Genomic DNA, 19,044 nt, shown 5'->3' on the forward strand with positions numbered 1-19,044 from the left:
ATCATTTCAGATAGTACTGAATCACTTCAGAAAAATTCAGAATTACTCCAGAACGCACTAAATCATTTCATAAATGTTTGGAATCACTCCGAAGAGTACTGAATCATTCAAGATCGTTTCTTATCACTTCTGAAAGTACTGAATCACTGCGGAAAGAACTGAATCACTTTTGAAAAGTTTGAAATAACTTCTGAAGGTACTGAATAACTTCAGAAAAGCTGACTTGAATGACTTAAGAAATTTTTTGAATCACTTTGGAAAATACTTACTCTTTCCAGAAAGTTTGTAATTGCTTCCATAAAAACTGAATAGTTTTGGAATGGACTGAATCACTTCACTATACCTCGGAGAGTACTTTATCAATTCTTTAAAGTTTGCAATCACTTCCTCAAGAACTGAATCAATTTGTAATAACTGAATCACTTCAGAAAATATTGAATCACTTCTGAAAAATTTGAATCACTTTGGGGAGCACAGAATCATTTCAAAAAAGTTCGAAATCGCTTCTGATTCTCATCACTAAGCCATATTAGTACTCAATTGTGACACATCGAAAAAGGTCTCGATTTTGGGAACATCATAAAGTGCAGTCAACTCTCTACAACTCGAAGCCGTAGAAAAAATGAATTTCATGGCTACTGCGATAGTGAATTTGCATGGTATTGTTATTCTATAACTCGATGGTCCCTTCAATATCGAGTTGTAGAGAGTTCAGAATCACTTCAGAAAGTACTGAATAACTTGAGAAAAGATTAGGACCACTTTGGAAAGCACTGGACCATATCTAAAAAGGTTAGCACGTACAGAATCACTTCGAATAGCACTGAACTTTATAAAAGTTTTAAATCACTTCGGAAAAAAAAACTGGAAAAAACTGGATCCTTGTATTCAGCTCATGAAATATTTAATAGTTTCGGAAAAACTTCAGTTCAGTCGGGAAAATGTTGAATCGCTCACTTCCCAAAGTGTTAAATTTTATGAACTGATTTAACTCTTTCTGAAGAAACAAAAACCTGTTATAAACGTAACATCTATATCTGGTAATATCAATTGCAAGAGCACAAACGTCTTTGGTTGTTATTTGTTTTTTTTTTCAAAAATTTGTGTAGCTACGATTGCGTTATTGACACGCACGCATGGTCGAGAAATTTGGCATTCCACTTTTGCTAAAAGTAGGAAAAGTTGGGTTCACGAGTTTTCCTTTATCTAGGTCTTTTCCTTTAGATTCGTAAAAGAGAGCCACATGGGATGTGCCATTTTGCATGAATCTACATATATTTATCGTTGCAGTTCTTTTATGCTGCCGATTAAATTATGCTATCTTAACAGTAGTCATAATTTATAACTACGCAAGATATCACAAATCCAAATCCATCATGCTGAGTGAATTGAACAGCAACGTAGAAACCAAATTGGTAATGATTTGTAAAGCGAATCCATATTTAGGTTTTCTTCGTATTATTGTTTGTTTGTTTTTTGAATTTAAGTATCATCATATCCATAATTTTCCCCTTAGTTAGCCTCGTACATGCGACTTAAGAAGGGCAACCGAGTGCTTTAGAGTGGGTTAGGGCAGTAAGGGCTTCATACTGTGGAGGTTTTGATTTGGTAACTTGCTAGTTTTGGGAACTTTGTTTTACTCGAGGTCTTACCCACGAATGTTTAGGAAAATTTCTAGAAATTGTTCAAGGTTTTTCTTGAAATTTTGAGAAAGTTGCTGCTCATCATGCAGCATCGATATAAAGGTAAAGGTTTTGCAACGTACCATATCAACTAGATAATACACTATTTAAAACAATGTCATCAACGTCAGGGGCGTACACATCGTTATTTTAAGCAGATTTATATTTTAAGGGCGCAATTTTAGGAACACAGCACTGCATAGCACGAAAACGGTGCAGTTAATCGAAATGACATCTGAGACAATGTTGTAAGAAACTGGATTGTCTTTTCAAAAAACAAAATGTACACTGAGGAAAGAAAACAAATTTTCTTCAAAAAACATAAATAACTATTACAAACCTCAATAAAAAAATAATGACATTAAATAAGATGTTTAAACTTATGTTTATTTGAAAGCTTATTGCACAGTTTGCATCAAAGGGGGATCCAGCGCTGAAAGGAATTCCTCCGAAATTGTTTCGCTTTTTCATCACTTTTGTCAAAGATGTCATCCAAAATTCAGAACTGACTGGAAATCTGCCGAACAGTTGGCACCACTGGTCCAAAGTAACCAATGTCTACCACCGAACGGAAGCGAACGTGTCCCGAGTGTAAGAGTCGTTACCAGCACGAGTGCGCGATGAAAACGTTTTGTTTTCAACAGCCTCGGAGAGATGAATCTTTCCGTTCAACCCTCCTAACCTGTCCTGCTTCAGGTTTTCTTTGCACCACCAAAAGATACCTTCTCCCCCCCAAGGGAATGCCAACCGTACGGCAACGGATTCGAATATAAACGCTTTTGTGTCATCCCACAAAAGGAGATATGGCTCCTCTTTTTTTGTTTCGAGCTTAACAGCAGAAAGACCCCCTTTGAGGGAGGTCGTTGTTGGCGGTTGGGGTCGGAGGAGGCGAAACGAGTCAAGAGTTGACAATTCGTGGAAAGTGTACGGTGTAAAGAATCACATTTTGCATTGAATTGAATTTCTACAGCGAATCGAAATGGTATCAATTGAATGGGGCCTCGGGTGGGAGACATTCATACATGTACACATGGCGAATGAAGATTTCCGCTTTACGGTAGCATCGTCGTCGTCGTCGTTTGTCCGCTTTACCGAATCATTGGGTTTGTGTGTAGCTAAAGCAACTGCCAGGTTCCAAGTGGACCAATTTCTTGTGATGACCTTCCTTGCTTGGGTAGGCAAAAGTCGATCACTGGCGTACATAGGACTACTCTTTCAAACTGATGATTCGATCGTTTCAAGAACAAAGTCTACTACTAGATTAAAATTAAAATTCTGAAAAGTTAAAACAAATTCCTTGAAAAGCCCAAACTTTGTTAATTTTTCAATGAGTGCCTCCTTCGCACAATGAGAAACCTGCTCCCAAGTACGCCAATGAACCAAACACCACGACTGCAGAACTGGTTCCATTCCGTACCCAAATGCTCCAAACGAGAACCGCTACCGACGAGAGGTACTTTGTATTCTTTCCATGAATTTTTAAACAATTTTATTTTATTGTTTTCCAAATTTATACAGCATCGAAGATGTTCGAATTTTTTGCTCGTGCATCGAATCTCTTTTACTGCGCATTCGCACATCAACAAATCGATTGTATTAGCTGTTTCTGCGGCCAGCAGGAAGAAAGAAATGGTTGCTGTCCCCCGCATTTCGCAGCATCCCCCTCGTATGGAGAGAAAATCGAACCGACCGGCCATCCGACGACGGACGACGACGGGTCCGGATGGATGGTGAAAACAATGTTAAATGCCTTCTCGCCAATGGAACCGCTCACAACGTTGGCAAAGAATCGCGCGCATTGGTGCACGTACACGAAATTTTCAAAATGGCAACAATTTTCATGCGTAGTAGCACCGCCGCCGCGCCGTCGTCAAAGCACGGCGGAGCGATGTTGGATGCTGTCTGTTGGTTGACCACCGTAAACTTGTTCTCGAAGATCGCGTGTAAGAGTAACGGGGTAACTGCCGAACAGCATCGGCCATGTGCGAGCGAATGCGTGCACTTGGGGTATGATTTAAATGGCCATCATCGTTTAAGGTTTATACACACCGGCAGAGACAATGGGCTTTGAGCTGCGTTCCAAGAATTTCTAGATGAATTGTGTGCAATTTTATGGTAATCCCAAAGCAGTTGGTTAAATGCATTCCTCGATGCGATGATGATGCGACGGTACATGCAGTTGGGACTGGGTTTGTTAGTTATAGAGTTACGGTCACGCACCGTGGAATGATCTAAATTTTATCAGGTGCACAGTAGGATGCTGGATTTGTCTACTGTTGGGTACGCTCAATGTCGGTCATGAGCACGTTTCATTTTAAACTGACATTAAGAATTCGAAGAGCATTTTGAAACACAGTTGGCCGCATCCTCTTATTTACATAACATCGAATTAAAATAATCTGCGTATTAGGGGCTTTTCATAAACTACGTAGACAGCTTAGGGGAGGGAGGGGGGTTGGCAATCATCCACGGCCCATCCAAATTAAAAAAAATGTATGGACAATTGTCTACGCAGGGGGAGGGGAGGGGGTTGGTCAAGAATCTCAAAAAAACTGTCTACATAGTTAATGAACAGCCCCTTATGGTAAACCCAAGGTCTCCTAATAGTCTAGTGAGTAAATGGGAAGGAGGTAGGTTTGATTCCTGGTTCGGTTCAATGAGAGAGTGGTGTATAGCTGATATATACATGCTTGGAAAGCTCTCAATAAACAGCAGCGATAGTGTTCCTGCCTTTCTTTCGCGGTGTTAAACGAAAAATCGTTCAATCCCAGCATGGGAAAACCGTCGCGTGATGATGCGGTCGCAAGCTCGTCCGGGAAGCGTCCCTGACGGAAAACCACCAACGCTCAGTCAGCATCAAAAAAGTTGCTTTCAAATAACCGTTAGCAGCAAAGAAGCACTACAAGGCCATCGAAGAGCTGTTGAAGCAGAAAAAAAGGTGAGTATTTCTCCCAAGATATCGAGGAAGACAAGCCGCTCAAAGTGGTCCTGCGTGGTCTACCTGATATGGAAACCGCTGCGCTGTCGGAGGAATTGAAGGAGTACGGTCTAAAACCAAACCAAGGGTTCAAAATGAATTGGCACGACACCTCCCGTAAGTACCGCGACCAGCTGTATTTGGTCCACCTCGAGCGAAACTCAACGTGTCTCTTCAGTGCATTCTGGCCCTTTTCCACATCGTGGTTAATTGGGAACGCTATCAACCAAGCCACCGTAACGCTCAAACTGCCACATGTTTGGCGACGGCCCAAACATTGCCTGTTAGCTCATCGCTTCTGTTTGTATCGCTCCACATTATGACGGGTTCCTTGCTGCAGCATCGCCGCCCGCGCTGCGTTCTTCTCGTCCACAACCGTCTGACACTCTTCGTCGAACCAATCGTTCCGTCGATTCCGCTCCACGAACCCAACGGCGTCTTCAGCAGCGCTGTTAATGGCTGCTTTCACGTTGCTCCAGCAGTCCTCAAGAAGGGCTTCGGTGAGCTCTCCCTCATCCGTCAACGCTGCGTCGAGGCATTGCACGTACTCAGTTGCGACTTCGGGCAGCTTCAGTTGCTCCAGATTGTACCGTGGCGGGCGTCGGTACCGAATGTTGTTGGCAACGGAAAGTTTTTGGCGCACCTTGACCATTATAAGGTAGTGGTCCGAATCGATATTTGCGCCGCGATAGGTCCTGACGTCGATAATGTCCGAGAAGTGCCTTTCATCCATCAAAACGTGCTCGATTTGCGATTCTGTCTGCTGCGGTGATCTCCAGGTGTACCGATATGGGAAGCTATGCTGGAAGTAGGTACTACGTATGGCCATGTTCTTAGAGGCGGCGAAATCGATGAGTCTAAGGCCGTTGGCGTTCGTTAGCTGGTGAGCGCTGAACTTTCCTATAACCGGTCTGTATTCCTCCTCCTGGCCGACCTGAGCGTTAGGATCACCGATGACGATTTTGACGTCATGGCTTGGGCAGCTGTCGTATTCCCGTTCCAGCTGCGCGTAAAAAGCGTCTTTATCGTCATCGTCACTTGCTAAGTGAGGGCTGTGCACGTTGAATATGCTGACAGAAGAAACGGCCTTTGATCCTCAACGTGCACATTCTGCTATCGATTGGCCATCACGATGAAAGCTGTACCCAGCTCAAGTGTATTGCCGCAGCTCTGGTAGATGGTATAACCATCCCTATACGTATGTACCGCCGATCCTTTCCAGCAAACCTCCTGCAGCGCTACGATGTCAAACTTGCGGACCCTCAATAAATCGGAAAGAATGCGGGTACTTCCCAAGAAATTGAGAGACTGGCAGCTCCATGTTCCGAGTTTCCAATCGTTAGTCCGTTTCCGTTGCTTGGGTCTATGCCGATTGTTCCGGTCCGTATTCACACTGCTTGCTTCCTGTACGTTGGTTTTTTTACGGCTGGCTTGTAGGGCCTGCACCAACCCCCATTGTCTCGCCGGGGGACCATCGTGCACAACACTGTTTAGAGTCCTACGCTGGCACCAGGACGTTGATCAGCCGCTCCTAACATGGAGAACAGACGCTCGAAGACTGCACTCCCCATCTCTGTCAGCATACGACCAAGGTCCTACCGGGGTTGGTTACACGATCTTCCCTATGGTTACTCGAACCCCAGCCGGCACCGCGGGGAAGCAGGGATAGGAGTTACTGGAAAAGAGGCTAAGGACCTTTTTTTTTACTTTAAATGTTCTATATTATTGAATTTGTGTGGTTTACATGTATTACTTATCAAGTGACACAGACGCGTCTTTTCAACTTTAGTTCCTTTGAAATTTCAATTATTATTAATTACAGTTCCTAGTCCTATCAGGCCTGTTTTAAAGTATGACCACCTTGGTGGGATTGGTTTGATTTGAATTGGAAAAAGGAGACTACTTATAACTACTATTTACAACTATAACTAACCTACAACTACTATATACACCTAATCTGCTATATACAAATTGCTTATCAAAGCATGTTCTGATAAATTACATTTTTGTGCAAATTTAGTTTTAATTTCGTTAATTCTTGAATCTATTTTGGCAATGCCTGCCTCTTCGTGTAAATTTGTTATTCTAGTGTCGAAAGGATGATCAAGTACCATCCTCAGCACTCTATTCTGAGTGACCTGAATTTTGTTCCTGTGAGTCTGTGCACATGATTCCCACACCGGAGCTGCGTAGAGGATCGCAGGTGCTATTATTTGTTTGTAGACGGCCAGTTTGTTCACCCTTGAGAGGCGAGATCTGCGGCAAATCAGCGGATACAGACACCTAACCAAGGTAGAACACTTGACTACAGTTTTCTCTACATGCGAACGGAAGAGGAGCTTTTCATCGAACAACATCCCGAGATAGGTTACTTCGGCAGACCACTCAACCCTTGTGCCATCCATGATTACAGTATAAGATGGAGCCGGTTTCAGTTTCGGCGATTGCCGATGGAGGAACATGATCGCTTGTGTTTTGGAGGCATTGATTTTGATTTTCCACGTGGTGGCATAATCAGCAAAGGCGTTAAGGCATCGTTGAAGTTTGTTCGTTATTTCGCGAGGCATCCTTCCTTTGACGGCTATTGCGGTATCATCTGCGAACAGGAAAAACAAGCAACCGTCTCCGAGGGGAGGCGTGTTGGAAGTGTAAATGCTGTAAAGCAAGGGGCCCAGCAGACTGCCTTGCGGGACTCCTGCTGGGATGGAACACTTGTCTGAAAGACAACCATTCAACGATACCTTAAACGAAATTTGCTGGAGGTAGTTACGGGTGGTTTTAACCAGATGTAAAGGAAAGTTGAAGTTACAAAGAGTCCGTCATGCCAAACACTGTCAAACGCCTTTTCAACGTCTAGCAAGGCCATGGCTGTGGACTTGGATACAGCTTTGTTACTTCGGATGTTATTCATCACCCGTACTAGCTGGTGATTGGTGGAGTGCCCCTTTCTGAATCCAAACTGTTCCCGAAGGAGAATGTTGCTTGCCTCCACAAACTTGAGCAAACGATTGAGAATGAGTTTCTCGAACAATTTGCTCAGCGCTGAAAGGAGGCTGATGGGTCTGTAGCTTGCAGACAATTTTTTTTTTTTTTTTTTTTTTTTTTTTTTAGTTATAGTCACTTTAACGCTCTTGGGTCATTCATGACTTGTCCGGGGGTGAGATTCGAACTCGAGACTTTGGCGTGAGAGGTATGGCTGCTTACCACTATGCCGGAGTCGCCCCCTACTTGCTTGCAGACAATGTTGGATCCTTACCGGGCTTGCGGATTGGTATGATTTTTGCTACTTTCCAGATGCTTGGAAAGTAGTGCAGTTCCAAACATCTGTTGAAGATAGCGGTTAGAAGAGACTGCACTTTAATGCTGAGTCTCTTCAAGATCAAGTTGAATATACCGTCAAACCCAGGAGCCTTCATGTTCTTGGTGCATTTCAGCGCTGAGCAAATCTGTTGTACTGTAATCATATCCGCCGGAGGCACGACACAAAGGGAGGCATCAAGGTTTTGAACGCATTGCCCAACCTGATCTTCGAGCGGACTTTGGATATTCGAACCAAGCAAATGCGATGAAGCGACATGCTTGCCGACCGCATTTGCTTTCTCCTGTGGGGTAATTAAAAGCCGATCGTCATCATTTTCGACTCTGAGAGGTGGAACGGGTTTGGGATGAGTTTTCAGGACCTTGGCTACCTTCCAGAATGGACTGGAGCGGTCGTCCAGATTCTGGACAACACGCCCGAAACTTTCATTTCGGAGTGAGTCCATTCTGGAAGCAATCTGCCTGTTCAGATCGGCCATTTCACGTTTTTTGCCCAGGTCTCCAGTCCTCTGAAACTGGCGTCTACGCACATTTTTAATCGAATCAATAATTGGGTGTGGGAATCAATAGCAACAAACTTACCCCTCACAGGAACTTGTCGAACGCATGTCTCGTCAGCCTCGGATATGGCCTGTTGGAGTCCTTCCAACGCCCGGTCGATGTCATCTACGGTGTCGAGCAGTGGATTTTCATCGATGTTGCTGTCCACCATTCGTCCGTACTGCACCCAGTTGACATGGTGGTAGTCTTTACGCAGGCAGCTTCTAGCAGGAACCACGTTGACACCGACTTCAGTCACCACCGGTTGGTGGTCGGAGCTGAGATCGTTGTACGCCTCCGGCTTGGATAGTACGATGTTTGACAGGAAAAAGTCCAGGGCGGACGGATTTCCCGCCGGAGAGATAAAAGTTGGTTTTTTTTTTTTTTTTTTAACTCTTTATTTGTTCCAAATTCAAAATAAATTACATTTCATTTTAACCTAGGTGCTCCAGTTACTGCAGTAACGTACCAGCCTTAATTGTTATGATATATATCTAAGTGTTTTTACATTGTTCATGTCTTGGCAATTCAGTATTTTAAACAGGTTTTTTAACCTGCATGTCAGTATAACAATTGATATCTTAAAACTAAAAACTAAAACTAAATCTTATCTAAGTATAAAGGGAATTAATCGTTGCAATTGAGGATTGCAACGATTTTTGCCTGAAATTATTAATTATTTTGTTGGACATTTGTGCTAAAGTCTCAACATTCGAAATTCTATGTACTTCGGTTGTACTGTACCAGGGAGGCAACTTCAAAATCATTTTCAGAATTTTGTTCTGAATCCTTTGAAGTGCTTTTTTCCTGGTAGTGCAGCAACTAGACCATATTGGTACAGCGTAAAGCATGGCCGGTCTAAAAACTTGTTTAAATATTAGAAGTTTATTCGTCAGGCAAAGTTTGGATTTTCTGTTTATAAGAGGATACAAACATTTAATATATTTGTTACATTTGGCTTGAATGCCCTCAATGTGATCTTTAAAAGTTAATTTTTGGTCAAGTATTAATCCAAGATATTTCACTTGGTTTGACCAGGAAATTGGAACTCCGTTCATAGTGACTATGTGACTACTACTAGGTTTCAAAAACGAAGCTCTAGGCTTATGTGGAAATATTATAAGTTGAGTTTTGGAAGCGTTGGGAGAAATCTTCCATTTTTGTAAATAAGAAGAGAAAATATCTAAACTTTTCTGCAGTCTGCTGCAAATAACACGAAGACTTCTTCCTTTAGCGGAAATGCCTGTGTCATCAGCGAACAAAGATTTGTGGCAACCCTGAGGCAAATCAGGGAGGTCCGAAGTGAAAATGTTATACAATATAGGCCCAAGAATGCTACCCTGAGGAATTCCTGCTCTAACAGGTAGTCGATTAGATTTGGAATTTTGATAATTTACCTGCAGAGTTCTGTCAGTTAAATAATTTTGAACTAATTTCATAATATAAAGTGGAAAATTAAACTTTTTCAATTTAGCAATCAAACCTTCATGCCAAACACTGTCGAATGCTTTTTCTATGTCTAGAAGAGCAACTCCAGTTGAGTGGCCTTCAGATTTGTTTGAACGAATTAAATTGGTAACTCTCAAGAGTTGATGAGTAGTTGAATGCCCATGGCGAAATCCAAACTGCTCATCTGCAAAAATTGAGTTCGTATTGATGTGAAGCATCATTCTATTCAAAATTATCTTTTCAAAAAGTTTACTTATTGAAGAAAGCAAACTTATTGGACGGTAGCTAGAAGCTTCAGCTGGATTTTTATCCGGCTTCAAAATTGGAACAACTTTTGCATTTTTCCATTTATCAGGAAAGTATGCCAAATGGAAACATCTGTTAAATAATTTTACCAAGAAAGACAAGGTACTCTCTGGGAGTTTTTTGATGAGGATATAGAAAATTCCATCATCACCTGGAGCTTTCATATTTTGAAAATTTTTAGTTATAGACCTTACTTCGTCCAAATCAGTCCCCCAGGAATCATCAAAAATATTTTCCCGAGAGAAAATATTCAGAAAATCCCGAGCAACCTGATTCTCAATAGGACTAGTAAGACCCAAACTGAAATTATGGGAACTCTCGAATTGCTTAGCAAGTTTCTGAGCTTTTTCCAAATTTGTGATCAAAATTTTACCACCTTCTTTAAGCGCTGGAATAGGCTTTTGAGGTTTTTTCAAAATTTTTGTGAGTTTCCAAAAGGGTTTGGAACTCGGGTCTAATTTAGAAATATTATTTTCAAAAGTTTTGTTCCTCAGGGCAGAGAATCGCTTTTTTATTTGTTTTTGCAAATCCCGCCAGATAACTTTCATGGCAGGATCGCGTGTTCTTTGATATTGTCTCCTACGGACATTTTTAAGACGGATCAAGAGCTGAAGATCATCGTCTATTATAATTGAATCGAATTTAACCTCGCATTTTGGTACTGAGGCAGCTCTTGCTTCAACTATAGAAGTAGTCAGAGATTCAAGAGCATAATTAATTTCATCTTTGGTTTGCAAAGGAATGTTTGGATCGAAGTTATATTCCATAAATGTTCGATACTGCTCCCAATCAGCTCTATGGTAATTGAAAGTAGAGCTGTTGGGATTACAAATTATTTCTTGGGATATTTCAAAAGTTACTGGAAGGTGATCAGAACCGAAGTCAGCATGGGTAATCAATTGGCTACAAAGTTGACATGAATCAGTTAAGACCAAATCAATAGTGGAGGGATTTCTTGCAGAAGAAAAGCATGTTGGGCTGTTTGGATATTGAATAGTGTAATAACCTGCAGAACAATCATCAAACAGAATATTACCATTGGAATTGCTTTGAGCATTATTCCATGAGCGGTGTTTTGCATTAAAATCACCAATAATGAAGAATTTAGACCTATGACGGGTAAGTTTCTGGAGGTCACCCTTGAGAAAATTCTTTTGCTGGCCTACGCATTGGAATGGCAAATAGGCAGCTATAAACGTAAGTTGTCCAAATTTTGTTTCAACAGAAACACCCAAAGTTTCAAAAACTTTGGTTTCAAATGAAGAAAGAATTTTATGTTTGATTCGTCTATGAATAATGATGGCAACGCCACCACAGGGTCCATCAAGACGATCATTTCTATAAATCAAGTAATTTGCGTCCTTCTTAACCTTATGGGCAGGTTTAAGGAACGTTTCAGTTATAACGGCAATATGCACGTTATGAACTCTTAAAAAGTTAAATAGCTCGTCTTCATTATCTTTAAGAGATCGAACATTCCAATTTACAATATTTAATGCTTTAAAATCCATTACTGAATTTTAAAGTCATGACAATATTATTTGCAAATTTTACTCCAGTTTGAATAGCATCAAACATGAAGTTAGATTTAAGCATATCAGAAATCATGTCAATTAATGAATTCTGTAAAAATTCCATTTTGGGGGCAGTAATGCTTCCTAAGTCAAAATTGTCAAAATTTCCATTAGAACGTTGGTTAGTATTTTGATTTCTACCCGCTGCAATAGCAGCATAGGTAGCTCCATTAACTCGCTGAACATTGTTAGCAGCGAGGGGAGTAGGTACAGATGAAAAATTTGAAGCAGGGGTGATATTTGTACCTACGGGTACGAATGTAGAATTTGTTCCTCACTGACCGTTGTTAACAGCAGAGGAATTTGTACCTGGTCGGAAACGTGGAGCGTTTCCTACCTGACGGTTAGAACGAGATTGTAGGATCGCTTTGCGAGTCTTACATTCCCAAAAATTGGATTTGTGGTTTTCACCACAATTTGAACATTTAAATTTCTTAGGATCTTCCTTCACAGGACAGTCGTCCTTTGCGTGAGAGGAATCACCACAATTCATGCATTTAGCTGGCATGTAGCAATTTTTAGTTCCGTGACCCCATCCCTGGCACTTACGGCACTGGGTGAGGTTTTGGAAATTTCCTCCAGTCTTCCTGAAGTGTTCCCACTTCACTCGGACATGGAGCATAAGGCTAGCTTTTTCTAAGGCCTTAAGGTTGTTTAGTTCACTAGACTTGAAGTGAACTAAATAAAAATCATTAGAAATCCCGTTGCGCGAATCGCCAGGACGGGATTTCATTTTCATTTTGATTACTTGGAGTGGCACAACTCCAAGTAATTTTGCCAGTTCATCTTTGATCTGATCCAGGGATTCACCACTGGGCAGTCCTTTCATGACAACCTTGAACACACGTTCAGTTTTGGTGTCGTAAGTAAAAAATTTGTGCTTCTTCTCAGTAAGATACTTGAGAAGACATTTAAATCCGTCCAAGGTTTCAGCCAATACACGGCATTCACCCCGACGTCCAATTTGTAGTGAAAACTTAACTTTCACGAAATTCAAAAGTTCCATGCGAAGAGCATGGAAATCGATAGTGGTTATCACAATAGGGGGAATCTTTTCCTTCTTGGCATTAAGCCGGGAAAGTTTACTAGAATTTTTCTTGGATGATGGATCATTCTCATCATCCGTGAGCAAATCAAATTGATTACTCAAATTAATTTCATCAGAAGGGGGGTCAAGAGTTTGCCCCTTTCTTTTGCGTTTAGGCGCCATGGCGGCAGTAAATTTTTATCCAAATCGACTTCCAAGCAGATTACTATAAGAATCTGAAGGATCGAAGAGGAATTTTCCAAATCGATATCCAAGAAGGATTACCTCGGGTAGGGTCCAAACAAGGATCGAAGAGGAATAAGAGTTGAACAAGGTAGAAAATGTTTACAGGTTGAGCACTGAAAAGTGCTGTTTAAATTTGTTGTAGCTTTAGGTAGTAGTAACACTTCCTTCAGCAAAAAGCAAATAGATCCGCACGGCAAGAGAGCACGATGCGGACTGAGATAAAAGTTGGTTCGTCCGGAAACTGCACAGTGTACAGTCCATGTTGTGCGTGGTCGAACAATAGACATCCGTCCCGGTTCCTCTGGTAGTTCCGCCAAGCTTCATGGTGGGCATTCAGGTCGCCCCCAACGATGAATCAGGAGCTAGTATGGGTGATGGCGGTCAGGTCCTTCTTGAATTGGATTCCTAATCCGTTGCTTGTGGTACACTGGCGTGGGCAGTAAACAGCGATGAACCGGACGTTTCCAGTTGGTGATACCACCTCCACACTAATGGCCTCGATGATAGAAGTGCGGATGTGGGACAGAGTGCAAAACTTGATTCTCTTTCTGACGATGACCGCTACACCCCCCCCCCCTTGGAGCTGGTGCGATCAAGCCGGATAATGTTGTGGTCAGGCAACCAGAAGCTGTCACCGGACTTTAGGTGGGTCTCGGTTAGAAGAACCACGTCGATGCTATGCTTGCGGAGGAAGTCGGCAAGCTCAATCTGTTTTGCTCTTACAGAGCAAGCATTCCAGGTGACGATAGTTAGCGGTTTAGACGATGAACTTACCGAGCACTTGGATCTGTTTGGGCTTATTGCGGCACTTACGAAGAGCACCGGACATGTTGACGAAAATTTCCATCAGTTCATTCGCTGAGAACAGATCGGGGTTGTTGTTTTGCGCTGGTGGTTGTCCCCAGAATCCAGGGGGGATGGAGAGCTTTGGCCAGCAAAATCACCAGAAGTTGCTTGAGCGGACTGCACCCGCGAATTCGCTTGCCTTTGCTGAGGAGCACGAAGAGGCGGGAAATCCTCCGTCCGAAATGCCGGGACTTTGTCCTTCTTGCGTCCTGGTTGGTTGTTAGTTGCCGCCTGTTTTCGGATGCGTTTGAAGTCCTCGTGTTTAGAGCACTGTCTGTCGGAACCTTGGTGAGCACCACCACAGTTGGCGCATTTTAACGCCACGGCTCCATCCGCAGGGCAGTCGGAAGTGGCGTGGTCTTGAGCGCAATTGCTACAGCGTGGCTTAATGTTGCAGTTGCGGGTGCCGTGTCCGAAGTTCAGACACCGTTGGTACTGAGCCACATCACGATGGGCGCCACGGTATTGCTCCCAGCGGACGATGATGGAATTGATGGAGCGGATGGCTTTCAGCGCGTTGAGCGTCACCGTTCCCTTCTGGAAGTGTACCAGGAAAAGGCTATCCGGATACGCCTTCACATTTTCGTCCTTCCTTGTCATCCGATAGACGGCACTTGGGGCCAGCTTGTACCGGTCTCTGATTTCAGCTTCGATAAACTTCGGGTCAAAGTTTGGTAGGCCCTAATGACGACCTTGAATGGCTTCTCACCGGGAATGTCGTGGGTGAAGAATTCCACCTTGGAAGTCCTCAGTTGGGCGACGACCAAGTCATACTCCGCTTTGGTACGGAGCACCACCTTGGTGCTGACTCTGCCCAACTTGTATTCGGCTTTAACGCCCAGCATCGCTAGATCTGCGATGAGCTCATTAAGATGGGCATTTGTCACTACCAATGGAGGTAGCTTCACTTTTGCCGCACTCGGGCCGGCAGGATTTTCGTTGCCGATGGCGTCGCCGAAATCACCGATGTCGCTGGCGTTCGTCGTAGTGACATCGGACTGGCCTCGATTCTTCTGACTGGATATTCCCATCCATGGGGAGAACAGCAAACTTGTTCGAGGTAGGCACACCGGAGCATCCTTCTCCGGGGTTCTGGACCTTCGCCGGGCTTCGCGACCGATGCTTCCCCATTTCGGGGCACACACATACGCACGACAAACCGCGAAAGAGAGAGCGCGAATACTATCGCCACGAACTTTTCAAACAACTCGAGAGACCGAGCTAACACCAAACTGAACTGCTTGACGATCAAGCAGAGAATGACTGTGAATGAGGCTAAGGACCGCTAGTGGGGTCTATTTTATACCTGCAGATACGCGAAGTATCAATGGTACGCATTTTCCAGCCGTTTACCAGCCTAACACGTTGTAAATAGTATCGCTATATCAGAGGTGCTTGTAAAATCAATATCAAGCATGACATTTTGCTCCAACATCACGTATGATGTTTATGATTATGCTTTTTCGATTTTCTGATTAAAAAAGAATTTCCAAGCAATACTTGGAGCATTCCTAAGGAATTATGAGGAGAAATTGAACGATTCTTTCATACATGATTCCATTGGAATTTTAGAAGAATGCTTTGGAGAAAGGAATTGTGAAGAAAATTCCAGGTGAATTTTAAGGCGAAGAAGTGAAGAGAAATCCATAAAAAATGAAAGGAGAACATCACTGAAGCTGGGTGACCAGTGAACTGGGAAATCAAAAAAACCTGGAAAAAATTGGAAAATACCATAGATTTAGATGATAAATCGGGAAGAAATTAGAAGAGAATAAATTGTAACTAGACTCCAAGGCAATTATGAAAAGAATTCCAACGTGATTGTGAGATGAGCTCGAGATGCAATTAACCCTTTGTCTGTAACTTGGGGTCAATTTGACTCCAGGCCACGTTGAGAGGCTGTATTTGTTCATTTGTCGATAGAACACATATAGAATTCGCACACCGATATAGGCATCTCACTTTGTCTATAGTAAATAAATGTAAATCACACCATACCAATGCAACAATTTTTAAAATGTATTATGACAATAATTCCGTATATAAACCCAAGCAGTTCATTGATAAACACAGATACTTTCGATCAAAGAACCTTTTCGGATTGCAATCCTCTCCTGCCGACCTTGGGATACACAGGTTTGGACACCGCTTATTGGAAAAGAAATTCCCCAAAGGTTCTGCGATCCTCTTCTGCCGTCTGGGATAAACCGGATGAGGACACCGCATCCATTCTTTGATTTTGCTGCGAGCCTGCACACGCTAAAAGGGCATAATACTACCAAGAAAAAGAAAGATAGCGATAAGTTAAGAAAACTAAAGTTAATAAATAATTATATATATATATGTATATTGTTAGAGATGCTTAACGTCAAATATTAGACTTAAAGCTGTCATTTTATACGATAGATGAAGAGGTGAAAGTATAGAGATAGTTCCGTTAGAGTACGGTAGTGTGAAAATTGTATATAGAGAGCATAAACCGAGTAAAGGTCAATTTTGAAGAAGGCACGAATCGGGTTGAGCATCTCCCTTACCAAATTCCCCTATTGGGGAGTGATGGTGAGTGGTATCTCCCCCCGCCACCACTGGCAAAAGAGATGATCGCCGATTTGCTCACGTATCTTCGATGTGCGGAAACAGTTCTATCGATTGTTCCACGCTCAAGTCGTCTAGCATGATCTAGTCGATAGGTTTGCAAACAATTAAACAAAGTTTCATGCAAATCGGAAAAGGTTGAAATATTCTTACTGTGAATTATAACAATTCGGTTTAAAACTTTGGTTCAAGGGGAAGTTAGGCACTTAAATGGGTTAAACTCTATCTCGTCAGTGATCATAAATATGAGCCTGGTACTGCTCATGTAAGACTCCACAGCAAAAAATTAATTTTAATATTACATCCAAGGGGATGCAATTCAATCATGTCGAAAATCTCATGTAATTTTTAAGGCCACAAAAATATAACAAATGCAGTGAAAGCAGCGTTCATGCACTGTAATAATGATAATTTTGTTCTTTTTGGCAGGTAATATTACACCATATTTTCGACCGATTGAAGTGCATCCACCTTGATGTGATATTAAAATTAATTTTTTGCTGTGTCGTCATGCGGTTCCAGCTTATTGCATTCAATAGAAAAACTGTGATTAATTTGTAAGCACTCTGATTGCTGCCATTGTGTCATGTGACTATTCTCCGATTTCATTTAATGCCCAAATAATGTATATTGAAAATAAATCACCATTACATTTAATATCATTTTTACCATTTTCTCACCAGACAATTTTCCTCCCGCCGATGCGCTCGTTGTGGCTCAGGAATCAGTGCTTCGGAGCTGGTGATGCGGGCCAAGGACCTAATATTCCACGTCAACTGCTTCTCCTGTGCAATATGCGGCCAAGTGCTGCGAGGTGGTGACACCGCTGGAATACGCGACGGTCGCATCTTCTGCGGCGAACACTACGACACCGATGTGCTCAGGTAAAATTTAATAAGACCCCCTTCCCTACGCTCCCCGACGTGTAACATTGAATATTGATTTTCCTCCGCCGAAAAAAAAGTCTCTCTTTTGATTGTTCAATTATCATTCTTCGAATCTCGCTAACCCAACACATATTGTACGACCATTTCTCTGCTAACCACCAACCAGTGAACCAGAAACAATTTCATCACAGTTTTATCCCGGTGGACATCAGCCGTTGCAACCGCAACAACAACAACAGCAGCAATCTCAAAAAGGACGACCTCGAAAGCGAAAACCAACATCGCAGCTGCTAGATCCTCAACAACAGCAACAGAATCAACCTCCCCCAACGCATGAGCCACTGGATGCCGGTACGCCACTGCGATTAGGTGAGTACGTACAGTAAGGATGTGACGTGTTCTTGTTGTAAAGCTACTGCTATCTTACCGAGGGTGGTAGGGTTGACCTGAAACCTATCAAGACAATTCCATACACTTGCAAAGTTTTCGTAGAATATCTGCTGTTCTTATTCATGTATTTTCTATTGACTGAGTCCGTTATCTTTAGATCTGATGTATTAAGACCCACCCTGCTATTTCGCAACGAACGAAAAAAAATTGCAGTTTTTGTCGTTGTGCGAAAAACATATTACTTACGTGACTTTTGCTGATAATGTCCTCCCGATAAGGCACTCCATTCTGTGTGAGAACCGAATTGCATCCCTTCGAGAGGCACGCTCATCCCTCTTTTGCGTGGATGCTGCGGGGGACAACCAAAATCAACGTGGTACGTGCAATTTCCATCTCCTCTTCTGTGTGTATCTGTACTGTCAACACAGAAGGGAACAAAAGCCTTATCAAGAATGCACTCTTGGGAGAGTGCATGGTGACAATGTAAAGTATGTTTATGTTATGCATAAAAGAACATAAAATAAGGGTCGACAGTGAGTGCCAAGTGTGGTACTTGAACGCTAGAGAATTTCCAGGAGCAGTAAAAACAAAAGGGTTTCGGTTGTCAGCGATTTTTGTTGTTTTAGTTTAATGCTGATCGTTGTTGATTTGCTTTTATTTATCCGCTTGAGTCGATACAAAAGCCAATTTAGAGGTTACGTTTTTAATTGTCCCTTTCAACGTTTGAAGCAGATGTATGTAAATGTTATTGCCGGAAGTTTGCTCTGCCAAACAATATCCGATTTGTGTGTGCAACAACCATCAACAGCATATTGGAAAGTGGATATTTTTCCGCAAATCCCCCGTGAGCCGTTAAGCTTTCTGCGCTCTCACCTCAAGGGACCCGTCACGGCGAGTGGAATTCGTGTTTTTCTAATTGTTCCTAAACGACGTACCACTTTATTTGCCAAATCTGGACGCCGGGTTGCCCCCTAGGAGAGGTTTCGCTCACCGGCGAACGAACCTCCCGTCAACGACAGCCAGGACCAGGACGAGTGCTGCAACATGGTGGTCCGCTGGAGGAGCCGTATGGCCATAAATCGCTACCGAGCTGGGACATGAAAATGCCACCGCACACGCACGCAAAGTGAGTTGCTCTCGGGGAGTGAAATATACAAGCGGCAAAAATGTGTATTTGTGGCCGCAGCCATGAATCGTTTCTTTTTGA

The 19,044-nt window shown here is 42.6% G+C and overlaps 2 protein-coding genes across 2 annotated transcripts in view; one reads left to right on the forward strand and one right to left on the reverse strand.

Annotated features, from left to right (window-relative positions):
* Positions 1-19,044, reverse strand: part of LOC135704990 (uncharacterized) — a 227,944-nt gene that overhangs the window by 84,641 nt on the left and 124,259 nt on the right. The gene's annotated exons all lie outside the window — the stretch shown is intronic.
* Positions 1-19,044, forward strand: part of LOC135704989 (LIM/homeobox protein Lhx9-like) — a 67,059-nt gene that overhangs the window by 26,791 nt on the left and 21,224 nt on the right. The window contains exons 3-4 of the mRNA XM_065226540.1: positions 17,244-17,444; positions 17,614-17,816. Coding sequence (XP_065082612.1) covers positions 17,244-17,444; positions 17,614-17,816 — 404 coding nt within the window. The remainder of the gene's footprint in view (positions 1-17,243; positions 17,445-17,613; positions 17,817-19,044) is intronic.

Source organism: Ochlerotatus camptorhynchus, unplaced genomic scaffold (genome assembly GCF_037179485.1).
Source record: "Ochlerotatus camptorhynchus isolate MF236.1 unplaced genomic scaffold, CSIRO-AGI_Acam_v1.1 ptg000255l, whole genome shotgun sequence".
In the NCBI taxonomy this organism is placed as follows: domain Eukaryota; kingdom Metazoa; phylum Arthropoda; class Insecta; order Diptera; family Culicidae; genus Ochlerotatus; species Ochlerotatus camptorhynchus.